Here is a 19826-nt window from a genome sequence, read left to right as displayed (position 1 = left end):
ATGCACTTGTCCGAGAACTACTCACCTGCAGGGTATTAAGTATCCGATCAATTCTCGCCGTCTGGAAATCACGTGTCCGTGAACGATTCGCCTACTGTTAGGCACGTGATCTACTAACTTACTTCCTGTCGCGTGTCCGAAATTATTCAATTACTGGTAGGTTAGTGTCCGAAAGGTTATTGACTACTGGAAGTCGCGTGTCTGAGAACTACCCACTTATCACTCGTATTAGTATTACTCGTCTACAGGTATGTACATATCCGAGAACTACTCACCTACTTGCAGACACGTGTCGGAGAACTACAGGCCTACTGGCAGGCACGTGTCGGAGAACTTCTCACCCACTTGCAGACACGTGTTGGGGAACTACTCGCCCACTGGCAGACACGTGCCGTAGAACTACTCGACTACTGTCAGGCACGTGTCGGAGAACTACTTGACTACTGGCAATTGCAGAGAGTTGTGGCTTTGTTAGATACAGCTTTATGCTTATATTACAACTATCAACACCATGAAGATAGAGCTGCGCACGCTTGGTTCATTTTAACAGAGAGTTGTGGCCTTGTTAGATACAGCTTTATGCTTATATTGCAACTATCAACACTATGAAGATGGAGCTGTACACGCTTGGTTCATTTTTACAGAGAATTGTTGCCTTGTTTGATACAGATTTATGCTTGTATTACAGCTATCAACACCATGATATTTGAGCTGCGCACGCTTGGTTCATTTAGAATTGTGGCCTTGTAAGAAACAGTTTTATGCTCTTCATTCACCTTTCAACACCCTACGGATGGGAGAGCGTTAATTTGGTTCAGTTTAATAGAGAGTTGTGAAATTGCTATAGAGAGCTTTATGTTTATTCTATATTACATTAACTCCATGCATGGTAACATACCAAACCGCTTTTGCCACTATGACCTGTCCAAATAAAACGTAGTTTTTTGTCATAAGATGAGCCAGTTGACCGGCGACCTGACATCCATACTTCCAAAACAAATACGTTAGCACAACCATGAAGATTTCGCAATAATTTTCTTAATTTTATATTGGAGAAAACCAAATAAATGCAACTAGAAAGTACTACATAAGGTCAAATGCCCATTAAGTCGCGCTTTATAAGAAATGTAAATTTACAAAACAGATCATTCACAGACATTTATTCAATCTATCATAGCAATGTATATTAAATACACACATTGACTCAATCTCAAGTAGCAAAACACACTATATAAACACATTTGTTCAATCTCTTAAAACAATATATATATATATATCATACACTCATCTATTCAATTATTGGCTGAAATTTTAATCAAAATATAGTTATTTATGAACAGCACTAGATATGTTCATTTTACAGTAAAAATACGACTCCACTGTATTGCCATATGAGTACACACACTCCATGAATAGTTACTACACATCGTCCTTACATATACTTATTACACAAACTCCCTACATAGTTACTACAGATCGTCCGTACATATACTTATTACACACATTCCATACATAGTTACTACACATCGTCCGTACATATACTTATTACACACACTCCATACATAGTTACTACACATCGTCCATACATATACTTATTACACACACTCCATACATAGTCACTACAGATCGTCCTTACATATACTTATTACACACACTCCATACATAGTTGCTACACATCGTCCGTACATATACTTATTACACACACTCCATACATTGTTACTACAGATCGTCCTTACATATACTTATTACACACACTCCATACATAGTTACTTCACATCGTCCGTACATATACTTATTACACACACTCCATACATAGTTACTACACATCGTCCTTACATATACTTATTACACACACTCCATACATAGTTACCTCACATCGTCCGTACATATACTTATTACACACACTCCATACATAGTTACTACTGATCGTTCTTACATATACTTATTACACACACTCCATACATAGTTACTACATATCGTTCGTACATATACTTATTACACACACGCCCTACATAGTTACGACACATCGTCCGTACATATACTTATTACACACACTCCATACATAGTAACTACACATCGTCCATACATATACTTATTACACCCACTCCATTAATAGTTACTACACATCGTCTGTACATATACTTATTACACACAATCCATACATAGTTACTACACATCGTCCATACATATACTTATTTCACACACTCCATACATAGTTACTACACATCGTCCGTACATATACTTATTACACACAATCCATACATAGTTACTACACATCGTCCATACATATGATTATTACACCCACTCCATTAATAGTTACTACACATCGTCTGTACATATACTTATTACACACAATCCATACATAGTTACTACACATCGTCCATACATATGATTATTACACCCACTCCATTAATAGTTACTACAGATCGTCCTTACATATACTTATTTCACACACTCCATACATAGTTACTACACATCGTCCGTACATATACTTATTACACACAATCCATACATAGTTACTACACATCGTCCATACATATGATTATTACAAACAATCCATACATAAAGTTCGAATGCATCATCCATACACATAGTTCTTACACACCATACAAACATTGAGTTAATGTTAACTATCCATACATACATTTACTACACATCGTCCATACATATACTTATTACACACACTCCATACTTTTAGTTCGAATGCATCATCCATATAAATTGTTCTTACACACAATATAAACATAGAGGTAATGTTAACTATCCATACATATAGTTATTACACATATTCCAAACATATAGTAAGAATGTAATATACATACATATAGTTATATTACACACCATACACACATAGAGCTATTACCCAGCACCCACGCATAACATTATTACACATCATCCATTTAAAAGCGTTATTACACACCATAAAATATGATTATTACAATGATTCCATGCAAGTTATTACACACGGTCAATACATAGAGTGATAAAACATAATCCCTTATATAGAGTTAGAACTCACCATCCACACATATAGTTTTACACACCATGCAAATATAGAGTTACCAATCACGATTTTAATAGAGATATTATAAACCATCCATACATACAGTTATTACAAAAAATATATTTTTACAAGCCATTCATGCATAGAGTTATTATATAATATCAATACAAAGAGTTATTACACACCATTCATACATAGAACAAATTCACACCATACACACATAAAGATATTACACGCCACCCAAACCCAGAGTTTATACACACCATCACACTAATAGTAAATACACACTATCAATACACAGATTTAAAACTCACTATTCCACTCAATACAAAACGGAATAATTACACATCGTCCATACATAGACTTCAAATTCTTCATCCATGAATTGTGTCTATATCAGAGGTCACTAACACAGCATGCGTGCAGCACTTATATTTTACAACATTTCTATAAACAATAAGGGTGATTGAAAGCTTCCAAAGCATGGATATTTAATTCACTATTGGGAATATTTGACTTTATCCAATAAAGTTATATCTTTCTTTTATAAACTGTATAAGACTAAATAAAAAAGCACTTACATCATTCTGAAACTTGAAAACGATTGCGACCTAGACAGTTAAAATTTGGTCATATTTCGAAATAAAAAACCTTTGCCTTTTTTTAAAACACCCTCAAGTCGAAACGCAATAATTATGAAAAGTAAATAAATTGCAGATACAATAGCCTTACGTTAATAATACGTCTTCGTAGTTAAATAAGTAAACAATATCGTTGTTTACTTATAAAAAGTTAATAAATTGCAGACACCATAAGCCTACGTTAATATTACGTCTACTTATTTCAATAAGTGAACAATATCGTAATTGATATGCGAATAGTTAATAAATTGCAGACACCATTAACTTACGTTAATGTTCCATCTACTACGTTCAGTAATTGAACAATAGAGTAATTAACTTATAAAAGTTAATCAATTGCAGACACCATAAGCCTACGTTAATATTACGTCTTCTTATTTCAATACTTGAACAATATCGTAATTATTATGCGAATAGTTAATAAATTGCAGACACCATTAACATACGTTATTGTTCCATCTGCTAAGCTTATAAACTTAACACTATAGTAATTAACCATTGAAAAGTAAATGAATTGCAGACACCATAAATGGATGGTAATGTTATATCTACTAAGTTCAACAAGTTGAACAAAATAGAAATGAACATGTAAAAGGTAAATGAATTGCATACAACATTACCTTACGTCCATGTTCCGTCTATTTAGCTCAGTAATTGAAAAATACAATAATTACAATTTGGGAAAGCAAATACATGTCAGTCACCATATTGTGTCAATCAATATACATTGATGTAACGTCGACTGCGTTCAGTAATGGAACAATAGTAATCAACTTACGAAATGTAAATGAATTACAGACACCATTAACCTTCTTTCATGTGATTTTTACTTTTTTCAATACATCAACACTATACTCATTACAATGGAAAAGCAAAAATATTTAAAACACGTTCTTTTACCGTCAACTTCATTTGTTAAGGTGTCTTTCCCTTTAACAAAACAATAACTCATCCAATAACTATGTTCAAAACTTGTACAAAGCAAAATACAAAATATCATACAATGATCAGTACATACAAGTACCGTCTAATCAGAATAAATAAACAATGTACGATAAACATGGGCATACTACAACTGATATGAATAACCAAGGTTTAAAATAATATGCAGAAATTTCCATAAAAGGAAATTTTAGGAAACTTTCACATATTGATTCCTTTGAGTTTTTTGTTATAAATTCAATTCTTTATCAACAATGCGACTTTCCCTTAAAGAAAACAATAACTCATCCAATAACTATATACACAAGTTATCCAAAGCAAAATACAAAACATCATACAATGATCAGTTCGTACATGTAACGTCTAATCATGTGAATAAATGAACAATGTACTTATTTACATGGGCATACTACAACTGCAATGAATAACATAGGTTAATGTATATACAGATATATACTTAATAAGTTAATTTCAATGAAACATGTATATATTGATTTCTTTCAGTTTTGCATAAAGTTTTTCGTAATGAATTCATTTATGTACACAAACAAGATTTTCACAGGTTATTCAAAGCTAAAAAAATAATCATACAATGATCTTTCATTTCACGTACCGCTTACGAATTACTATTATTTACTTACAAAGGAATACTACAATTGATAGAAATTAAAAATATATGGTTAAAATTCTTGTAAGTAATAGATTTAACACAAAGGTGTACAGAAGTACGAACTATTTTTCATTTCTTCGTGTTTTTCAATTCAAAATATCGTATGTTCATTCAAAAAACATATTTACAAAAAGTACAAAGCAAACATGAAACTATCATTTATTATGTTCAGAACTTATAAATAGGAACATATTGACACAATTATTTCTGTATACATAGATTCTGATTGATAAAGGATATTGAAACAATGTTCATGAATGCATAAATAAAAGAGAAAAAATGAATCATGGCAAAGGGTATTTAACAGACAGTATGTTATACATGTACACGCTTTTGCTTTTCTTTTCCTCCAATGTTACATACTGTATAAGTTATCTTAAAGCACACTATTTTATTTTATGCTATCCGAATGAAGTTAGGAAAGAGAGGTATTTCAATCGTTTGATTACTCATATCTCTTTCTGAAAGCTTTGTATTATTATAAATGGCCCATGTCAGCCTCGGGATGTTATTGAAACCAATGGTGTATACCAACGTGGATATCCAAAAATCCATACATTGTTAATTGGTTATTCTGTTGTTCATGCAGAGGGTCAACCAATTCACAATAAACACGTTAAAATCATATCAATAACTAAAGATATGTATTTCACATCGTACCTTCAAATCGACAAACATACTTTTACAAGCATTATGGTGAATACCAAATCAATAATACACGCACATCTTACAGTCAATTACTTAAATAAACATATCAAAATCAGAAATAAGTATGGAAAATGACTTCTTTGTTACATCAAAGTGATTCACTTATAAAATAACAAGGTAAAATGTATGGCTGTTCCACCGATCGTTTTACTCTTGACAAATGGACAATTGCATTCTTGATAAAGGGGGGATATAGGAAAAAGATAACTCTTGATGAAGAGGGAGGCTAAATGAACGGATAATTTTGAAAAGGGGCCAACTAGAAAAGATAACTCTGATGAAGGGGACCAAATGGAAAAGACAACTATTTATAAAGAGGGGGTGGGGTGCAAAATGGAAAAGATAAGTCATGAAAAAGGGGCCAAACGGACAAGATCGTTTCTGATAAAGGATACCAAACAATTTAATTGATTAATGGGTCAAAATAGAAAATATAACTCTTTGTAAAGGGGGCCCAAATTGAAAAGATAATTCTTGATAAAAACGGTATTATATAAAAGATAACTCTTGAAAAAGAGGGCCAACTATAAGAGATACCTCTTGATAAAAAGGGCCAAATTGAAAAGATAACTCTTCATAAAGAGGGGACAATAAAAAAAGACAACTTTTGATAAAGGGGCCAAATGGTAAAGATAACATTTTATAAAGGGGCCAAATGGTAAAGATAACAGTTCATAAAGGGGCCAAATGGTAAAGATAACAGTTCATAAAGGGGCAAAATGGTAAAGATAACAGTTCATAAAGGGGCCAAATGGTAAAGATAACAGTTTATAAAGGGGCCAAATTGTAAAGATAACAGTTTATAAAGGGGCCAAATTGTAAAGATAACAGTTCATAAAGGGGCTAAATGGTAAAGATAACAGTTCATAAAGGGGCCAACTGGTAAAGATAACAGTTCATAAAGGGGACAAATGGTAAAAATAACAGTTCATAAAGGGGTCAAATGGTAAAGATAACAGTTCATAAAGGGACCAAATGGTAAAGATAACAGTTCATAAAGGGACCAAATGGTAAAGATAACAGTTCATAAAGGGACCAAATGGTAAAGATAACAGTTCATAAAGGGGCCAAATGGTAAAGATAACAGTTCATAAAGGGGCCAATTGGAAAGGATAACTGTTGATCAAGGGGAACAAAATACACAATATAACTCTTGATAAAGGGGGCAAAATGCAGAAGGTGACTCTTAATAAAGGGGGCCAAATGGAAAAAAAAATAACTATGGTTGTTTTCACCGTATGTGCCTGAGTTGTTATAATTTATAATACATATTTGCATCATTATATCAACAAGAAACTAAGCAATTATCTTTCAAACGTTCTTTAAAAAACGATACATATGATTCAAGAAAAGTGACATTTATATACCTTGTGAAAAAAACTATCAAATGATGAGAGTATTTACAGAAATTTATGCTAAAATGAATTTGTAATTTAAGTATCTACAAAAGCAATTCCAAATACGTTTCAATCTCATAAATTGTGTACATTGTTTTTTCTTACACTTTACATGAGTGTACTCTAGTATCCCAATTGCAGGCACCAATTGTGCCAAAGCTTTTGTTACACTTTGCCATATTAAACTCTAAATCTCCAAAATGGCAATTGTGCTCGTTACACTTTGCCTGATTGAACTTTAAGTCTCGAAAATGCAGGCACAAGTTGTATAAAACGTTCTAATAAAACTTAGCATAAATGAACTGTCCGTGTTGATCGCACGTTGTCCAATACTCCGACGTCCGTTCTACATTCATGTACATTCCGTGACTTCGGCATTCTCTGCAGTGGACTCAGTGAGTGCAGACCTGAATCGATAGAAATGTTTCAGCGGGGTAAGAATTTGATTAACTGTTTTATTTTTAAAGAATAGTTAATTTGTATTCAAATAAACAAGTTATATCATTATAAGCTTTTTAAGTCATTTAAGATCAGTGTTTGATAAACTATGAAACATATGGGCTGGTATTCATTATTTTTCTAATTGGATATACGAACGATGTAGCTAATCGGATTACTTGTTATAAGTTAGTGCCCAAGAGAATGAATGGAGTCAATAATGTATGACCCTGAGATTAACTTATGTTGAATACCACCACAGATGTTAAACTAAGTTTCATTCTTACGATAAAAATTAGTTTTCAACGGCATCATTGTGTCGGGCTGTTGGTATATTTTGATTATTTTTTTAAATCCGCCTGACGCATTTGCATATCTATATCCAGGGAAATCAGCATTACAGTCAACGATGTCACGTAGCAGAGTTACTATAGAATGTGACGTAATACGTTATATTTAAGATATAATTAAGATTTAATTAAATGGATATGTGTCTACATACTGTATGTTTAGTAATGTAGGGCATATTTGATTGTCATTTGAATATGAAGATGGTTGACAGCCGACCTGGTACAAATGTACAAAATGGTCATGTTAATCACAAAAACGTGTATTCCTGTGGTTGTAAAGCTGTCATATGTAGACAACAAATCAGTTTAAAAGAGATGATTTGGGATGTGAAAACAGAGTAGGTTAGGCAAGGCAAGAACGCGGCCTTGGGTCCTTAATGGACGGCAGTTAGGATGCGAGATTACCTTAAATGTCATGCTGTATTATATACTGATTAGTATACTTAGAAAGAACGTTGAACAATAAAGACTTAGAACACTTGAACAGTTGTTGGTTGGTTACTGAACGAACTATCAAGAAAGTTAAGTGAGCGTTGGCGTTACGTGACAACGATTGCGTAACTATTACAGTCACCCCTAATAATATCCACTATGTGTTTCCGCACCGGATTGAAATATACGATCTGAGTGCACGCGCTTAAATCGATAATGATGCTTGTCGAAAAAAAAGATTATTTTTGAGTGCATACCTAAAGTAATTAATTTATAAAAATGTTGATGTAGAAAACGCATTTTTGCACAATTTGGCAAAACGCGCGTGCGACGTTTCTTACTGACGTCAATACCCGTAGTCTATTAAGATCACTGTTAATGTCAAGTGGATCCTTTCAAGATCGCGGTTTTAATTAAATCCCGCTTACTTATTCATTTATTTGCGCTTTATAAAAATGACACAATGTAAATTTTATAAACAATACAATGAAATAATAAGAAGTGGCGCGTTGTTGCGCGTGACTCATCTGGCTTGGCTGAATAAACCGGACATGTCCATCGGTGTGCATGAAACAATATCTTATACATGTAACTGGAATACATTGTGGGTTCGGCAATATTCCATGATAGGTCTGGGTAACACTAAAAACAATAGATACGATTTAGGATTTGTAAATAAATGATTTGTCCTCATGGTCGTAAGTATTATATGTGGCATTGTTTTAAAAACTGTATCTATTATGTTGTTTTAATCTGTAATGGTGAGACTCTAATAAAGAATTGAAACTCACAAAGATACTCAATACGCTAATGTATTCCACACCTTTTATTAGGTTTTGCATTAATATTTTAAAATATACCTGCAAAAATTTAATTTTAAAATTGCAAACTCCGTACAGACTAAACTTGTTGGTTCGGTATTGCATGGCTCGAAATACTTGTTGGCTCGATATTGCATGGCTCGGTATACTGTTGACTCGATATTGCATGGATAGATATTGCATGGCTCGATATACTCGTTGGCTCGATATTGCATGGCTCGATATACTCGTTGGCTCGATGTTGCATGGCTCGGTATACCTACCAAATGTCAAATGCTGAGCAATCTAGAGAATGACCCCGTACAACTTAATCTATGTTAAGGTGCTACTCACTGAGTAAATATTGCGTCTTTATTGCATAGAGGTATTTATAGTTTAACTGCTATTGCTTAAAAAAATTAAATGCTATTTTCATAATATCGATTGCGTCATATTGCGAACTGTACGATAAATAGTTTCAATAAATACTCTTCTCTTGCGGACATAACGTAGCAAGTAACAAACGAGTTAAACAAGACGTTCGCTAATGTACCAAAGACAAATACACATTCAGTAAGAAATTCCGCTTGGCTCGATATTCTCGAGGCTCGAAGTATTTTGGCCGGTTCCGGGAATAGCCACTGAGTTTCGACATATTTCAATATAGTCTTTGAATGGCTATTGCAAAACGTTACCGTTATACGTGCTTAAATAAAGCCTAGAATGGCTATATAAAACATAATTAAAATATATATAACGTAAACTAACTTACTTTTTTGCGGTTGCTTTAAAACGGATGTCCCATGTTTGGTCCGCTTTATAACTTTTGGGCCACCAATAGTCGGGCTCGTCGTTGTTTGGTTCAAACTTGAATTCCTCGATCTGAATGACAGGGTCTTCCTCCATCTTTTCCTTCAATGACCAGACTTCCGGAGGAGGCCCTACATCACACTTATCTAACACACACTCAACCAAATGTTGAGAAATTTTTGCTTGGCAGGCGAGACGCTCAACTACGTGTTGTGGTATTGATGCGACATAAAAAGTGAGTTTTGCTCTATGAGCAGGTGAGTGGATGGCAGCCATCTGGGGAAAGTGAAGATTGTCTGCATGCGGCACTTCACTGGGCAGTATATCACACCATGATATCTTACACGTGTATCCATAATAAATTGCACTGGAAGCAGCATACAAACACAATGTTTCCGATATGTTCATGCGTTTGATCGTAATATGTTTGGTATAGTTTAGTGACGTGTTTGGAGGAGGCACCATCTGATGCCTCAGCGGAGTGTACTCGTCTGATTTTACGGTACACCCCTCCAATGTTAATGTTACTGAATGGTCGAGTTGATTAATCCTACCGATGATTTGACAAATTTGTTCTGTTGACATCTTAATACAAGATAGTTCCAACACCGTGGTATAATCAGCTGAGATAGGCTGTGGACCCAACATCGGTAAGACTGGTTGTTCAGCAGCAGGGTTTGATTCCAGGGTGATTAATTTCAAGTCACATTCCACGGATTGACCGCATCTGGTCACGTAATCAATAAGCCGAATAAACCCATCTACTGTGATGGTAACAAGCACAAGATGAATGCATGTTCTACAGTCAGACGATACTACCTGCTGCTCGTATCCATTCTGAAGCTGCGGTACATCATCTTCCGGTTCTATGGAAAACTCCCACAACCGCAATGACGTACCTCCCGCTTTTATGAAAGACTGCAATAGTCGTCTGAACTGCTCCTCTGACATGCAGATGTTTTCCAGGGATAAGTCTTTCAGGTGAGAGAAAAGTCCTTCCCGTTCATTCTGTTGAATAATGTTTTGTTATAATTATGACATGTATCTTGAAGAAGTATTAACATTAGTATAAGTAGTAGTCATAGTAGGTTGTAATAATAATAATAATAATAATAATAATAATAATAATAATAATAAAAATGACAATAATAATAATAATAATAAAAAATAGATAAATAATAATAATAATAATAATAATAATAATAAAAAATAAAATAAAAATAATAATAATAATAATAATATTAATAATAATAATAATAATGACAATAATAATAATAATAATAATAATAATAATAATAATAATAATAATAATAAAAATAGATTAATAATAATAATAATAATAATAATAATAATAAAAATAATAATGATAATAATAATAATAAATAATAATAAATATAATAAAAATAATAATAATAATGATAATAATAATGATAATAATAATAATAATAATAATAATAATAATAATAATAATAATAATAATAACAAAAGTTAAAAAATATAATAGATAATAATAATAATAATAATAATAATAATAATAATAATGATAATAATAATAATAAATAATAATAAAATAAATAATAATAATAACAATAATAATAATAATAATAATAATAATAATAATAATAATAATAATAATTCTAATTAGAAAAATAATAATATAATAATCAAAATAATAATAATAAAAATAATAATGATAATAATAATACAGTCGAAACTCGTTGGCTCTATATCTCATGGCTCGATATCCTCGTTGGCTCGAACCAGATTAAAAGGACCGATTTTTTATAATCTTTGTTCATATAAAATTCGATCGGATGGCTCGATATCTTGAGGGTCGATAATTTCTCCACGCTCGAAGTAATTTTCGCGGTCCCAAGTTAAAATTTCACACTTTGTTTTGTATGCTTGGGTCGATGTCATTTTCGCGGGTTCAGTTAAGAATCTCACACCTTGCTTGGCTTCATTTAGCACAAGGCGCTAATCGATTAAAATTGCTTGACTGATATTATAATTATTATCAAATTTAAATGGTTAAACAGGTTGATTTAACATGCCATCACTTTAAGTTCTGTCTCTAATTGTTATCCATCTATAAATTTTTATGCATTCTGATATACCTTATGAGCTATAGTTGTGTTACCCACTGTTTAAAATTGCTTGTTTGTTGTTTTCGCATAAATGCATTTTTATCATAATTAAAAAAAATCAAAAATATTGTATAAGTATCGAATAAGTCATGCTACGAACTTTACGATTACAATTATGTCCAATAAATACTCTTCGCTTTTCTTGCGGAGATGGTGTAGCCAATCACAAACGATGTAAACAATACGTTTTGTAACGAATAAAAAAAAATATTCTGTTAGTAATCCCGCTTGGCTCGATATTTTCGAGGCTCGAAGTATTTTGGCCGGTCCCTAGAATATCGAGCCATCGAGTTTCGACTGTAATAATTGTTTTAAAACAAAGTTTTTCTTTACGACACTTAGTCGTACTTTTATATATATATCTTTTTTATTTTAACAATGCTGTTTATCCAGTGTTGCTTGCTTTTCAAAACCCTTCCACTATTGGTATATCATTTATAAAAATATTAGTCCGTGGTCTTCGGATGGCTGTTTGATCATACACTCATTTAAATTGTGCCATCGGAATGTCTGATTTTTTTTTAAACAATACTGAGTCTGTATATGTATCACACATTACCGCCGTGATACGGCAAGATATTTATCGTGTTTATTCGACTATTTGCTGTCATTCAGACCGCTGTTTTTAATGTTTCGGCATCCGTTAAAATGACATAAATGTACCACACATAATTCAGCAAGTTAATACAAAAGCTTAAATTGGGTTACCGCGTTGGAACAGTCAACAGAAAGCGTTTTTCCGCTATAATAAACAACACCAAGCATTATACTTATTTTTGCTTTAATTCATTTTAGTCTACTTATTTAGGGCAGACTTATTAGTACTAATTTAAAAATGACACATAATGGGATTAGAAACAGATGCAACGATATCCATTCGGGTTTTAAATTAATAACTCTCTAAATATATTCGGTAATAACTATAGAATATGAAAATCTTTATCCCCAAGCGTCCTTTATATCGTAATAATATAATGACACTTTCAAAACAACTGTAAGCTGTATTCTGTGTGCGCAAGTATGTGTATGCGTGTATGCGTGCGCGCGCGCGGGCCTGTGTGTGTGTGGGGGGGGGGGATGCCAATGTGCGTTTGTTTGCAAGTGTGTGTATGCGAGTATGCATGCGTGCGCTCGCCTGTGTGTGTGTGTGTGTAGGGGGGATGCCAATGTGCGTTTGTTTGCAAGTATGCGTGTGTGTAGCGTGTGAATGTGCTAGTGTTTTCGAGTATTCGTCTGAGTGTTAGTAGGGAGCGCATAAACGAGTGGATGCGGGTATGCGTGTGTTGGGGGATGCATATGTGTGAGTGTATGCGATTATGCGTGTTCGTGTGTGTAGGGTGTGTATGTGCGAGTGTATGTGAGTATGCGTGTTCGTGTGTGTAGGGTGTGTATGTGCGAGTGTATGCGAGTATGCGTGTTCGTGTGTGTAGGGTGTGTTTGTGCGAGTTTATGTTAGTTTGCGTGTGCGTGTATGTAGGATGTGTTAACGAATATGCGTGCGGGCAGAAAGCGTTTGTTCGTGCATATACAAGTATGCTTTGGCGCGTCTGTGTATTGTACGTAAGTGCGTGCGTATGCGAATATGCGTCTGCGCGTGTTTGCATAATGCATATGTGCGTATGTGCGCATGTTTGTAGTGTGCGTATGTGTTTGTGAATGCGAGTATGTGTGTTTGCGCAGGGTGCGTGTGTGCGTGCATATACGAGCATGTGTGCGTGCGTGCGTGCGAGCGTGCGTGTGTGTGTATTTGTCAGTTCGTTTTTAATTTTCGTACATGTTTTTGTTTTACAGTCAATAAGTATTTTAAACATGTGTATACCTACTTTATACTATTTTGTTACATTAGCCTCGTATATAGATCCGTTGTTTTCTTAACTTCAAATCACGACTGTTATACTATTTAATAACCTATTTCAAGACATGTGCACATTTTTATTAGTGTAAAATTGTCAAATTCCTATCTCTAAAAGCATTATTTTACATATGCAACACATATCTTGATTCCAACCATACCATAACCGGAGGGCCGTATCTAATAATGTTCTTTAATTGTGGCCCAACCCTTTGCATTATTAAATATTATTTAAATCCGAAAGTCAATCATAATTTGCACATATGATTGTTTTATATATATGCTCAACAGATATATGCAATAGAACATAGTATGACACTGGATACATCTACACTGAATACGGGCCGAGTATTTCAAAACTCTGTCACACAGTAGAATCAACCGTCGCATAATGCAGTTGATGGTGAGTGAACGGTTTAAAATAGATAAGGCACATCACTTGATGGTTATATATTTTGTATACGCATTTACAGATTTCTAGATACTGACCAAAAACGCACACATACAAGAACGCGTGTACATACGCAAGCACGCACACATGCGCACCCCACACCCAACACACACGGACACACACACACACGCACACACGCGCGCGCACACGCGCCCGCACGCACACGCACCCGCACGCACACACGCGCCCGCACGCACACACGTACAGATACACACACGCACGCACGCACGCACGCACGCACGCACGCACACACACACACAAACACGCATGCACGCACGCAAGCGCGCGCGAATACACACACACACACACACACACACACACTTGAATAAACAACCAATTATCCGCTTCGAAACAGACATAATTATGTTACCATGCCTAGACGTTTAAATATTTACTCGAAATTAACAAATCCCATCTTCCATTGCTTTATCGAACCGGCTTGATGTTAACCTTCGTAACAGTAACCCGCTAAATGAATTTAAGACATCTTTAAAACATACATGTATATGCAAATGCTCAATGGTTCCGAAAAAATATCTTGTCAGAGAGAGACTTTCAAATATCCACCATACAAGAATTAGAAATGCTTGCAGAAACCTTAATGCACATCTCCACATAAAATTTCTTCGTGATAATACTATGTGTGACTGTGGACAAGGCACAGAAGATGCAGAACATTATTTCTTTGAAGTGACACTCTTATTCAAATTTAATACATACACATGTATAACAAGCATAAAATTTGAATGATAAACCTTTCGACTTATTACTTAATAATGCATTTATGGAAAATATTAATTACTGATTACACGATTGCGACCGTGCATTTAATAGCTTTAACAACGCACAAATATTAAATGATTGGTAAATGCTAAAAGTACTGCAATCTTCCATCGTGTCATAAGGTAGAAATACCGTATTTTATGTATCTTTCTTTCAAATTAATCCCGGTATCCTTCATAGTAATAATTGTTTTTGACATATAATCCATTTTTTTGGTAAATTATAATAATTGTTTTACTTGCGGTAAATCGTATTTGGGAGTAAGAGTGCATCTTTAAATGTAGTAGATACGGCGAAGAACGGGTGTTATTTTTAAGAAATACTCGAATGTTCCATCCTTTAAGTAAATTATTATTTTAGAAAGAAAATAGCACAGTCAATAAAAACAGTGTACTTTTTATTTAAGTTTTTAAATACATACAATTAACGAAACGTTTCTTTTGATATCATCCTCAATAACGATATAAATGGTCTGGGATGTTATTAACTTATTATATTGTTTTTTCTCTTTTGTGGTAACCAATTCTTTTCTTTTCTAAAGTAAATAACATTTTTTCATTGTTCTAGTAACTTTTAATCATGGATTTTACACGACATTGACGCTATATTGACGCCTGGGAAGGGCTGAAACTGATGTTGTAATAACTTGTAGCCCAACCATTTTGTTCTTTTTGTTCGATTTGATTATAAGTGTTCGTGTAAATAACGTGTAAATTGCATGTAATTTATACTGTTTACAAAAGAGCAATAAAATATTATAAAACTAACACACACTCACACGCACACACGAACGCACGCACGCAAGCACGCACGCACGCACACACTCTAACGCACGCAATAACGCACGCAGGCACGCACGTACTCACACACGCACACATGCACTCACAAACCTACATAAGCACTTACGCACACAGGCACGCACTCAAGCAAGCACGCACTCACTCACGCACGCACTCACGCAAGCACGTAATCACACACGCACTCACGCACGCTCTTACGCACGCAGACAGCACGCAGACAGCACGCAAACACACACACCGTTCGTATATCAATAAAGGGCTTTATACTTTAACGAATTATATATTTTCCTGTATTATATTACTACACATTTAACTGGGTTGATAATGCATTAATCTTCTTGTACTTCGTTTTGGATAGTCTACTTTAGTTCAAAAGGTGCTAAAATTTGAGTCTTCGAGAGTTCATTAAAGACAATTTCTAACATTGGTTTCTTGTCTGTTTTATCGTTTTTCGATCCCTGTCGTTCCTTACGAAATTAACAACTTACAATAAATATATCACTGCTGTTCACACCTGTTAATTTGATGCTGTATTATAATTTCAAAATACGGACCTGTGGCTCCGTAAGTAAACACACTAATCAAAAATTTCACGGATGTAAACAAAATATAAAGATACTTCATTAAACTTGTTCTTTATCTGTTTTCATTTTGGAATTCTCCTGGAAAAATGCAAATGACAAAACTTATAAAGATATATATACATATCATAATTTATATGTAAAAAACATTTTTATTATTATTTGACATAATATGAATTGACAAAACACTTGAAAAAAAAAATTTATGTCCATACCGACTGAAGATTTGACAAATATACCCAAAACAAACAAACAAAATGTATGAGTACAAAGTTATCAATGAAATACACATTTGTTACATTATTGTAAAGGAATATATCATCTGATCTACATCTATATTGCTATTGTAATTCAATTGCATATAAACATCGGTATGTTGTACAGTTTTTGTTTTCAAATTTTGATGCTGATGTTATGGCGTTGCAGTGCTAATGCCACTTGACACGACTTAACCACACGACTTAACCACAGGATTTAACCACATGACCTGACCACACAACTTAACCACACAACTTAACCACACGAGCTAACCACACGACTTAACCACATGACTTAACCACACGATTTAACCACATGACCTAACCACACGAGCTAACCACACAATTTAACCACACGAGCTAACCACACGACTTAACCACACGACTAAACCACACGACTTAACCACACGACTTAACCACACGACCTAACCACACGATTTAACCACATGACCTAACCACACGAGCTAACCACACAACTTAACCACACGACTTAACCACACGACTTAACCACACGACCTAACCACACGACTTAACGACACGATCTAACCACACGATTTAACCACACGACTAAACCACACGGCTTAACCACACGACCTAACAACACGACTTAACCACACGACTTAATCATTTATTCATTCCATTATTCAATCGGTCATTCACTCCCAGGCCGCAACATTGTATGTTTTATCATTCATGTTTACTTTAATGATATGAATTCAACGTTAATTAAAAATTACAATGTGCTTGTAATGTTTTTATGTTTATTCCAATACAAACATCCCAGGGGAAGGTAGAAATCTACAACAAACAAAAATTATATTCAAACAAGCAAAATTACCTACAGAAAAAATATAGTTACTGTAACATGCCGGCTGTATGTTCAATCGGTGTCGTAGAACTTATATGGATCGCTCTTATATAAATTTTCCTCAGGCTACGTTGCCTTATGATTTAAACAAATTCGAAAAATGATTGGTGGGCTAAAACAAAATCAACCTTACGGGAGCTTGTTTATTTGCGATGCAAAACATCTTAACCTTTGTCAGCGTGCAGATCGCAATGCTCTGTGGCCAACGCAGGTGTCAGGTATGAGGCTTACTAGAGTTTCTAGCCACCAGCTCCGTTCACCAGACTAGATCGCAATGCTCTATGTAACTGGCTACTTGAACTGGAACGCTAGATAACCCTATAGATGTCAAGTTCCTGGTGCCTTTTTATACCACAGGTCACAATGCTCTGTGTTCAATAATAAACAGCCAGAAGGTCAAGACTCTAATTATTTGCCTTTGAAAGACCATTTCTGGTTTACTGTTTGATGTTACCTTGACGGCGGTCAAACACAGAATGAATCTTTCAGCCGAGCGACGCGCTTATATACTCACCGGGCGGACGAGTTCATTATTAAGATGGGAAAAACGGGTATATTCCACTTTCCGAAAACATGAAGGGAGACAGCTTTATTTTTACTTATACTTTTTATGAAAACAACTCCCGGTTAATTAATAATGTTTAACATGATTTCTTTAATAATTATTGTGGCTAATAATATATTTGTATGGAATAAATAAGTATAAAATGTAAAACTAACCTTTGAAATACACCGCCAGACATTTAACTTTGTAAGTGCAAATGGCTAATTTATAACAAAGGGCGGTAATCGTGCAACTATGCGGTTACGCTAAACAAATGGCTAATTTATAACAAAGGGCGGTAATCGTGCAACTATGCGGTTACGCTACATTACTAAGACAAGCTTACTTAGTTTTCCTTTAAAAGTCTAAATCTGGACTGCTAGATTAATGCAGTTAATGCCTAGAAACTTCAAATATACTTAAATGATATAGCAAACACTTATCAATAGTTTAAATGAAAAACGAGAATTTACAAGTATGACCCCTGCATACAAACAAACAAGAAAAATACATAATAACAGAAAATGTAGAAAATATCAGCGCAAGGAAATGATTTATCAAATAATAATGGAATGAATTCAATAGGAACTTACTCTGTGGGTAACCCAAAACTATCCTTAATTATAAAGAAAATACAAATTTCGCAGTAACACATTTTCATTGCAGAAATGGCCTAATTCTAACTAAGGGAGATAAACGCGCAAAACGAAAAAGTACCCTCACTGGCTTAATTGCCCATTACATGACAACAAAGTGCTATATTTGCAAAAACAAGAAAAAAATCTCAGTTTGAATTGAAAAAAACAACAACATTTATTACGAGGAGATTATGTGAAAATTAATATGAGTTCTTAGATTATATAACGTTAACTTGTATACACAACAATGTACTATATTTGCATAACCCATGTTAGCTAAAGTTCTATTAGTCTAAAATAATAGACGTGTTATACGGGATTCTTCCAATCCCTAACGTCTAAACGGGAATGTGCGAAAAACGGGGGTGTTTTAAAAATATTGAAATTGTTTAAAGTGAAGTATTTTATGGTTGAAATTGATCATAAAGAGTTATATTCATATTTTACCATGTAAGTGAAATGTTATTCTGCACTAAACACGCATTTAATGCATTAAAACAAGTTGTTTACCTTTCCAATAAAACGAAAGTTGACTGACACAGACAACAATTATGCGAAGGGGAACAACTCGATACAATCGTAATAGCTCGGCCTCCTCCGACAAAGCTTCGAGATAGACCTCGTTTATACAATCGTAACAACTCGGCCATGGCCGAAATGTTCCGAGCGATTTAAAACTGTGCCCTAAAGCCTTGCAGGTGCCCTTCATGTAT

General features: G+C 34.2%; 1 protein-coding gene across 1 annotated transcript; it reads right to left on the bottom strand.

Moving 5' to 3' along the window:
- Nucleotides 1–1143: 1143 nt before the first annotated feature.
- Nucleotides 1144–18677, bottom strand: LOC128222029 (uncharacterized). Its single transcript, XM_052930774.1, has 3 exons — nucleotides 18652–18677; nucleotides 10155–11200; nucleotides 1144–7769 (listed from the first exon to the last, which is right to left on the bottom strand). Exons 2-3 carry the CDS (start codon nucleotides 11141–11143, stop codon nucleotides 7715–7717), a joined length of 1044 nt encoding a protein of 347 aa, XP_052786734.1. The 5' UTR covers nucleotides 11144–11200; nucleotides 18652–18677; the 3' UTR covers nucleotides 1144–7714.
- Nucleotides 18678–19826: the final 1149 nt, after the last annotated feature.

The sequence above is a fragment of the Mya arenaria genome, chromosome 16 (assembly GCF_026914265.1).
Source record: "Mya arenaria isolate MELC-2E11 chromosome 16, ASM2691426v1".
In the NCBI taxonomy this organism is placed as follows: domain Eukaryota; kingdom Metazoa; phylum Mollusca; class Bivalvia; order Myida; family Myidae; genus Mya; species Mya arenaria.
The sequence above is the reverse complement of the archived record's forward strand: the minus strand, read 5'-3'. Positions and strand labels throughout refer to the sequence as shown.

Excerpts from the sequence above, each read along its gene's own strand:
- LOC128222029 (XM_052930774.1), bottom strand. The coding sequence starts at position 11,143 with ATGTCAGAGGAGCAGTTCAGACGACTATTGCAGTCTTTCATAAAAGCG. Across the intron at positions 7,770-10,154 it reads TTTAAAGCAACCGCAAAAAA|GTCTGCACTCACTGAGTCCA; the intron begins GTAAGTTAGTTT and ends CTATCGATTCAG.